We start from the raw sequence: 8,926 nt of genomic DNA on the forward strand, positions 1-8,926 counted from the left end.
AACCAACTCAATAAATACTATACATCACCCATGCTTATGTCACTTTAATACTCTGGGCTACATGTTGCAGTGCTGAAAAAGGACAAAAACACAAATAAAATCAACAAAATTATTTTTAACATTTCCTCTCCATCATTGTTAATGAAAAAACGTGAACAAGAGTTATTTATGCTTGAAAGAACATTTTTAAAATGAAATCTGAAGGAAAATATTGATTACACAACTGACATAGAGATACATAAAACATACATAAAAGTGACTCCTGATTTTTTTAGTAATGCACAGTTGTGCATGTAACAATGTAGATATTTATCAAAAGTCTCAAAACAAACTATTAAACAAAACACACAAAACATGTTAATCTAGAGTTTGTTCTGCAGTAACAGTAAGACATCTGCAGTCAAATACACTGGGCATAAAGCTGGCCCCTAAACCAATAAAAATCATTGTTTTGGAAATATTTTGGGTAACTCTGTGTACATTAATTTGCTCCTATTAGAAGCAATGAAGATTTGTTCTATCTAGTTTTGTTTGTACACTTTTGTTTGATCGTGTGTGGAACGCGTAGAACTCTGCTGGGCTGTTTTGTCCTGCATCTCCATGGTAACACAGAATCAGACAGGAGCTCTGAGGTTCTGATTGGCCATCATCCTGAGTCTCCGCCTCTCCATCGCCAGTTGTTTCTTCCTCTCGATCTCAGCATCACTGCACTTCACTGTTCCCGAATTGCACACCTCTACATAACAAAAATAACCTATATAAATATCACTTCTCTTTTCATAAGAGTAGCAAATCAAAACAACACGAAAGCAATCAAATCAAATTATTCTTGTTTTAAATTTTAACTTGGGCATGGATAAATTTTTAAAACATTGATGCAAGTCATATTCAACACTTCAAAAGCTCATGCAGCAGACCTGGAGCTGGCTGATATACTGAATATTCATGGTATAGTCGCAATAATATTTCTGCGCTACATAATCAAGCATCATCCTGAATATCACATTGATTTTAATGCGCTTTTTATTAAACTGTTACGTTTCCTTAAGACGAATATTTAACATTGATTTTTCTGCAAATTAAGCAACATCCTAAATATCACATTGATTTGAACGTACTGTTTATTTAGACATTAAGTTACCTTTAAAAAAATGCCGTTAGAGTTTGTAAGTTCGACTCGTTTTCGTGAATCACTCTAACTCAACGATTTTTTGCGTCATCACTAAACTATAATCACGTAATTCTCATGACATTTCTACATGTATGTTTTAGTAAAAATACTAGTGCCGAAAAATCAGCCGATTAAAATATTTAATTGCGATTAATCGTATGATTTTGTTGTTGTTACGTAAATCGAGATTAATCGCAATTTTCAAAAGTGCATAAATTTGACTTTATATATTCTTTTTTCATCTCAAAATGCCTTTAGATCCTTCATAGAGAACAAAACAATATTTAACCATGTTTGGGGGCCTGGGTAGCACAAAAAGTATTAACGCTGACTACCACCCCTGGAGTCGTAAGTTTGAATCCTGGGCGTGTTGAGTGACTCCAGCCAGGTCTCCTAAGCAACCAAATTGGCCCAGTTGCTAGGGAGGGTAGAGTCACATGGGGTAACCACCTCTTGGTCGCTATAATGTGGTTCTCACTCTCGGTGGGGTGCGTGATGAGTTGTGCATGGATGCTGCGGAGAATAGCGTGGGCCGCCACACATGCTACGTCTCCACGGTAAAGGCTCAACAAGTCACATGATAAGATGCGCGGACTGACGGTCTCAGACGTGGAGGCAACAGATTCGTCCTCCGCCACCCGGATTGAGGCGAGTCACTACGCCACCACGAGGACTTAAGAGCGCATTGGGAATGGGCGTTACAAATTGGGGAGAGAAAAAACTAAATAATTTTTTTTATTAATTTATTCCACAATATAAATACTAAATGAAATGTCAAATCAATAAATGCATTAAATCGCAATTAAGAAATATTTACACGTTAAATGTTTTAAATTAATTGCATGCATTACCGCACGCGTGTTCATTTCGACAGCTATAAAAATACATTTAGTTAAATAATGTTGTTTATTACCATGTACAGCATATAATATGATTAATAGTCATTCTTTATGTTCATTTAATGGAAAACGGTTTGGAAAACATGCCTTTTTTGATTTTACAGTATATTTCTTCTTGCGTTTAACATGTAAATTCTTGGCAACAATTGATGTTTGGTCAAACGTGATTGTTAAGCGAATACCTAACTATCAATTGTCCCCAAATTTTACAGTACAATGAGAAAATCCAGAGTGAGTAACATTTTACACAGTACCTTTGGCAACCACCGGTGTAGACGAGGCACTGTATGGCTTTTTGAACTGATGACTGTCTGGTATCCTCGCATCTGATTGGAGAGTGGCCAGCACAACTCGTTCGTGACGCTGTTGTGTGGATGCAGCAGCTCCCCTTCCCACCACTGAAGTGCTTCCCATCTGTCTAAATTTATATGGTCCATTACTTGAGGGGCCAGATGGTCTCGTTGTGCCATATGACACATTAGAGTTGAGTCCTGTAGGTCCAGAACTCACCGTGTGAGCTTTCGGATTGTAAAGCGATGCTGACATGTTTGCACTGGACGTGGAAACATTAGTAGCAGGTCTTCTGGGTGGGTTAGGTTGAGCAAACAGAGTCTGCTGACTGGCCATTTCAGAGTTGACGTACAGCATGTTCTGTAGCACTTTAGGTTGTGTTTTGTTAGTCTGTTGGTGCTTTGTGGATGGGCTTTCAACAAGGCGAGACGGGTTGCCAGGTACCTCAAGATTATCACACGCCTCACAAAATAGGTCATCATCCTCGACGCCGTCATCCCAGATGTCATCAGACGCAAAAAAGGAGTCTAGATCTTCATCTAAAATGTCACCAAAGCCATCTTGGGTGGTAAAGGCATCCTCTCTGCTTTGTTTAACACATCGAGTGTTTGGACTTGTGTGTGTGTTGACAGGCTTTGAATGGGAAGGTTGTAATGTCTTGAATAAATTCTGAACAACATGAAGCTGTTGTACTCCACTGTTGTGATGATATTGTTGGTCCTGGTCAGTTTTACTGTGGCATGGAGTAACTGCCAAATCTTTAACCATGGGAAAAGCCTGACTTATATAACTATCTTCCATGTGATTTCCAAATTTAGGCAATCCAACATAGGTCTTTGCCAGTCTCTGAGAATCCATCTGAAAAGATTGTCCGTTTTTCGCCCTTTCCACTTGAACTGTGCCACATTTAACATCATTTTTGGATTCTTGTGGTTTGTTTGCCATCACACTGGTGCCTGTGTTACTATTAAAACCATTTTGATTAACATTAGTTTTTTTCTGTGTTGAACAATCCCACGGAGAAGCAAACAGATCTGGGTTCTGTGTCATCTCCACCAACAACGAGTCCTCCAGTAAATCATCATTGCTCCAGTCATCAAAATCATTAGCATTGTCAACTTGTATATTGTTATTGCATGCTGCCATAGAAAAAGAAGAACTTTTTTCTGAATCGCAGGCTTTCATAACTGCGAGATTTTTCTCGACTGCGCTCTCAGGAACAATATGAGATCGATGACCTGACATTTGACTGAGACGCCCACTGAGCTGCTGAGTTGGTCCATCAAAAAGAAAATCTAGATCGTCATCAATCTCCTGATACGATGCCCTCTCATCATCAGGCTTCACGACACATGGTTCTACAGTAATAGAGCACTTCTTCATGGCAGAACCATTGTGTGATGTGTTGGGTTGGTCGTCATGGAGTGGGAGCTCCTGTTCTGAACCCAGTCCATCTGAGTGCTGAGCTTGATCATCATCTTGTCTCATGTTGAAGTCAAACTGCTTGGCCAGCCTCATGAGGTCTTCCACAGTGCTCTGTCTGTGCATGTACAGAACAGCAGAATTTAGATTAGTACGGACAACTACAAAAATAAATTATGGGTAGGGCTGGGTGGTATAAAAGTATTTAGTAACAGTCAAAATACAGTCGCTCTCCAATGTGCATCAATGAGATCCAATCATTGGAAGCGAATGGTGGCCAAAAAAAATCTAAGCTCCAAAAAAGCACATAAAGGCAGCATAAAGGTAATTCATTAGACTCCTGTGGTTAAATCCATGTATTCAGAAGTAATATGATAGGTATGTGTGAGAAACAAAGTGCTTTTTTCCCTATAAATATCAAACTTTGACCAGTAGGTCCTTGAGTAAAAAAGGACTTAATGATGTGTTTCTCATCCACACCTATCATTTTGCTTCTAAAGACATGGATTAAACCACTGGAGTCATATGGATTACTTTTATGCTGCCTTTATGTGCTTTTTTGAGCTTCACAGTTCTGGTCACCATTCACTTGCATTGAATAGACCTACAGAACTGAGATGTTGTATTAAAAATTTTAATTTGTGTTCTGCTGAAGAAAGTCAGTCACATACATCTGGGATGGCATGAGGGTCAGTAAATTAGGAGAACATTTACATTTTTAGGTGAACCTATCCCTTTAATTCAAGTGTTACATAATGAGAAGCTGTTTTAGCATTTATTTGTTATGATTAATCTTATCCTTTAGCTTGCGTCCATCACGTTTCGAATAATAGAATAGTAGGAGGAAGATGGATATGACAATAAAAGATCCTACAGATGGGGCATACAGAACAGGGGACATACTTTGTTGACATGGTCTTGACTTTGGGTAGTTGGACTTCTGGGGTGCATGGAATGGCACTATCCCCAATCCACTGCAATAAAGATGAGTCTGCCTCTTCTAGTCTTCCATTCTACAATCAAAGAAATATATATTAATAAAAGTATTTGGCAATAAAACTAAAATTGTTTATTGTTTATGTTCCCAAAGCCAACCTTTGGAGCGATCCGATTGGCAATGTCCGATATGTCCACTGCTTTGACACTGGCAGCTTTCCTTTGTCCTCGGCCTGAAAAGATAAACACAGATGTCATGATGGATTTCCTCTCCTTTGATACTCTATGAAGGATTTCAGAAAGCACCATTTTCATGGAGACACTTGCCATGTCGATTGGGTGATGGAGATGTTGTATCCCATATAATATCTTGATGACAATCAGGATCATTGCTTGGGGAGTCGTCAGCTATCAATCTTCTAAACTGGGCTCTTGGTGGACGAGTGGGTGTTTTGAACTCTCCTATAAAAACAGGCATTTTCAAACACAACTGACTTAAAGAACATGTGCATCTGATATTGCAATGCACATTAATATCAATATCAGATGCCCCTCCTGCAGCAAATCACCCCCACAACATGATGCGGCCACCCCCATGCTTCACGGTTGGGATGGTGTTCTTCGGCTTGCAAGCCTCACCCTTTTTCCTCCAAACATAACGATGGTCATTATGGCCTAAAAGTTCAAATCTTGTTTCATCAGACCAGAGGACATTTCTCCAAAAAAAGATCTTTGTCCCCATGTGCACTTGCAAACTGTAGTCTGGCTTTTTTATGGCAGTTTTTGAGAAGTGGCTTCTTCCTTGCTGAGCAGTTGATATAGGACTCGTTTTACTGTGGATATAGATACTCGTCTACCTGTTTCCTCCTGCATCATCACAAGGTTCTTTGCTGTTTTTATCGGATTGATTTGCACTTTTTGCACCAAACTACGTTCATCTCTAGGAGACAGAATGTGTCTCCTTTAGCTGTATTATGGCTGTGTGGTCCCATAGTGTTTATATTGTGTACTGTTGTTTGTACAGATTAACAAAATACCTTCAGGTGTTTGGTAATTGCTCCCAAGGATGAACCAGACTTGTGGAAGTCCACAATTGTTTTCTGAGGTCTTGGCTGAATTATTTTGATTTTCCAATGATGTCACCCAAAGAGGCACGGAGTTTGAAGGTAGGCCTTAAAATACATCCACAGGTACACCTCCAATTCAGTACAAAACTAATTGGCTAATTGTGATCATGTGATGCGTATGACTTTCTTCTGCACAACACAAGCCAAGATTTTAGAAGAAAATGTCAGCTCTGAAGGTCCTCACTATGCAAGTGAATGGGTACCAACATTTTGAAGCTCCAAAAAGCACATAAAGGCAGGAAACATAAAAGACTCCAGTGGAGTCTTCAGAAGCCATATGATGGGTGTGGCTCAGATCAATATTTACATTTACATTTATGCATTTGGCAGATGCTTTTATCCAAAGCGACTTACAGTGCACTTATTACAGGGACAATCCCCCTGGAGCAACCTGGAGTTAAGTGCCTTACTCAAGGACACAATGGTGGTGGCTGTGGGGATCGAACCAGTGACCTTCTGATTAACAGTTATGTGCTTTAGCCCACTACACCACCACCACTCCATATTTAAGTCCTTTTATACTACAAATTCTCCTCCCTGCCCACTAGGCGATGAAATGCATGGAGAACTTGAACTGACCAGAAAAAGAAGAATGTGAAAGTGTAAGTGGAGATTTATTTTACAAAAGGACTTAAATATTGATCAGTTTCTAACAAACACTCTTATATTGCTTCTGAAGATATAAATTAGACCACTGCAGTCGTATGGATTACGTTTATGCTGCCTTTATGTGCTTTTTGCAGCTTCAAATTTCTGGACACCATTCACTTGCATTGTATTGACCTACAGAGCAGAAATACTCTTCTAAAAACCTTCATTTGTGTTCTGCAGAAGCAGGAAAGTTACACACATCTGGGATGGCATGAGGGTGAGTAAATGATGAGAGAATTTTAATTTGGGGTGAACTATCCCTTTAACTCCTTTGTAAAAAATAAATAAATTAATAAATAAGCATACAGAACGCCCTTTGAAACAGTCTAAATTCATCTAATGTAACCATAAATAAAGAAATAGTACTAGAATTTCCGCAGACAGTGAACATAAACGACATAAAGTGTTTTGGTACCTGTGTGACAGATCTGCGCGGGGTTTAATGTCGCTGCTTTCGGGCTCCGTCTCAGTCTGTTTACCTTTGATTTCATCTGCGTCAGTTTGGCGACTTCATTTCGATCACGTTGTTCTAGGCAGCTTCTGCCGTTCATGTTGTTGGATTACTCGGGATCTCTCTACAGTGCATCGTATTAGTGAGCAGTTCATATATTATGTCTTCTTTTCGCTGCCATCACATTCATTCGTTCAACGAGTTTAAACATTCCGCCAAAGACGTAGTTCCTCCCATGAGTCATGATGGCGGAAATGTGTTCGAGGACATCCAACTTGCGTGATGCGTAGCTGTTGCGCATGCGTGACGCATACCGTCGCACAAGGCGACTTTTTCGTGGAAAAACATTAAATAAATAACAGAAAATACAGAGTCTTAAACTGTATAAAAGATTTTGATTAGTCATATTCAGGAGGTATTTTTCACCAAAAAATTTTTAAATAAAATGTTTGCATTGTTTTGACGTAAATGTAACAGAACTAACTTTTAATGTGTGATTTAAAAAAAAAAAAAAAAAAAAAAAATGCTAATACAGATGACGTATGCCAGAATGCATCGTGTCAGTTACAGTAATATCTACAAAAGTATATATATTTAGTTGTTTCGTTTAATGTATTGGTTTCTAGGCTTCCCCAGTGAAACCCCTCAGTGTTATTTTAATGTAATGTAAGACAGGAAATAGCTGCAGGAGCCGAACATAAATTTAAAGGCTCACGTGATCGACCTCTTGGAGGTTAATTGAAAGTGTACATCAGTTTGATGCAATACATAACTATTTTGTAAACAGAAAGTTGGAAATTTCCATCAACCAATAACCATACATTTAAACAAACTTTACAACTACGTTCATTCAAACTGGTAGAAACTCTCCGCTTTTCGCTTGAAGGATTAGCTTCTGGCACTACTTCCTCACCCTTGTATCATTCCAGACCCATATGCTGTTATATTTCCATGGAGCTCCAAAAGATAATTTATGAAGAATGTTCATGCAGCTTATTTCCATACAATGAAATTTCATCGTGACTGAAGCTGTCAAGCTCCAAAAAGGACAAAAAAAAAACAAAACACCATAAAATCACTGGAGAAGTTGTCCATTAAACTCTTGCACAATATGCCAAGTCCTCTAAAGCCAAACAACAGCTCTGTGCCGACTTGCAGGCACTGAAATGGTATTTTACCGCCAATATTTCACCATTTTAAAAATCTGAATGCATCTTTTTACGTTCCACAGAAGAAGAAAAAAGCAGCATTCGGGTTTGTATGACATGACGTGACAGCATTTTCATTTTTGGCCAAAATATTCCTTTAAGACCTCTAAAGATCTCCCTTACACAAAGAGTTCTTCGCCACAACCGGTGAAGAGCTGCAAAGCTCATTTGCTTGTGAAAATAACGAGTGGGGAATTTGTGACAAGTTTGTCAGAACTGTAGATTCTTTGTATCAGACATGAAAGTGCTTTCCAACATCACTGTAGCTGTTCACCCGTATGATAAATAAAGAACATCTCATCGAATTATCAAAGCATGATATATTGTGGTTAAGCAATTTAGCTCAGTTTCCTCTGCGCTAAGCCTTTGTCAGATTGGGCCTCCCAGCTGAGGCTAATCAATAGGGCCAAGTCATACTAAGCAAGAGCAGACAGGGGATTTAATATTTGATCTGACCCTTTGCTAATAAATCTCTGGTGAACAGTTAAACTGTCCCGCTGACATGTAGACAGAGGCCTGATTGACTGCGCTGTCACTGCGAAAGCTACCTCTACAGATCACTTGTGTTTATGTTGTAGCCTGGGCACACACACACACACACACACACACACACACACATCCACTGCTTTGCTAGGTCTTTTATTTGATGGATGGCTCTTCACTAAACAGTTATTGGGAAAGTCTATGATTTACAGTCCCTGTACTGCCGCCAGTGCTGGTACAGCTCAGATTACCCGCAGCACTATGATGATGTCATTATAAAAGGTACC

The 8,926-nt window shown here is 39.1% G+C and overlaps 1 protein-coding gene across 1 annotated transcript; it reads right to left on the reverse strand.

Moving 5' to 3' along the window:
- Positions 1–432: 432 nt before the first annotated feature.
- Positions 433–7,148, reverse strand: LOC127652053 (ewing's tumor-associated antigen 1 homolog). The gene is made up of 6 exons (XM_052138107.1): positions 6,913–7,148; positions 5,047–5,181; positions 4,879–4,952; positions 4,687–4,796; positions 2,325–3,901; positions 433–736 (listed from the first exon to the last, which is right to left on the reverse strand). The coding sequence occupies exons 1-6, from the start codon at positions 7,046–7,048 to the stop codon at positions 615–617; spliced, it is 2,154 nt and encodes a 717-aa protein (XP_051994067.1). The 5' UTR covers positions 7,049–7,148; the 3' UTR covers positions 433–614.
- Positions 7,149–8,926: the final 1,778 nt, after the last annotated feature.

Source organism: Xyrauchen texanus, chromosome 11 (genome assembly GCF_025860055.1).
Source record: "Xyrauchen texanus isolate HMW12.3.18 chromosome 11, RBS_HiC_50CHRs, whole genome shotgun sequence".
NCBI classification, from domain to species: domain Eukaryota; kingdom Metazoa; phylum Chordata; class Actinopteri; order Cypriniformes; family Catostomidae; genus Xyrauchen; species Xyrauchen texanus.

What these genes read in the sequence shown, in the direction of transcription:
- LOC127652053 (XM_052138107.1), bottom strand. Translation starts at nt 7,048, where the DNA reads ATGAACGGCAGAAGCTGCCTAGAACAACGTGATCGAAATGAAGTCGCC. An exon ending in TCCATCACCCAATCGACATG is followed by an intron (nt 4,953 to 5,046) that starts GCAAGTGTCTCC and finishes TTATCTTTTCAG; the next exon opens with GCCGAGGACAAAGGAAAGCT. An exon ending in GTCAAGACCATGTCAACAAA is followed by an intron (nt 3,902 to 4,686) that starts GTATGTCCCCTG and finishes GTACATGCACAG; the next exon opens with ACAGAGCACTGTGGAAGACC.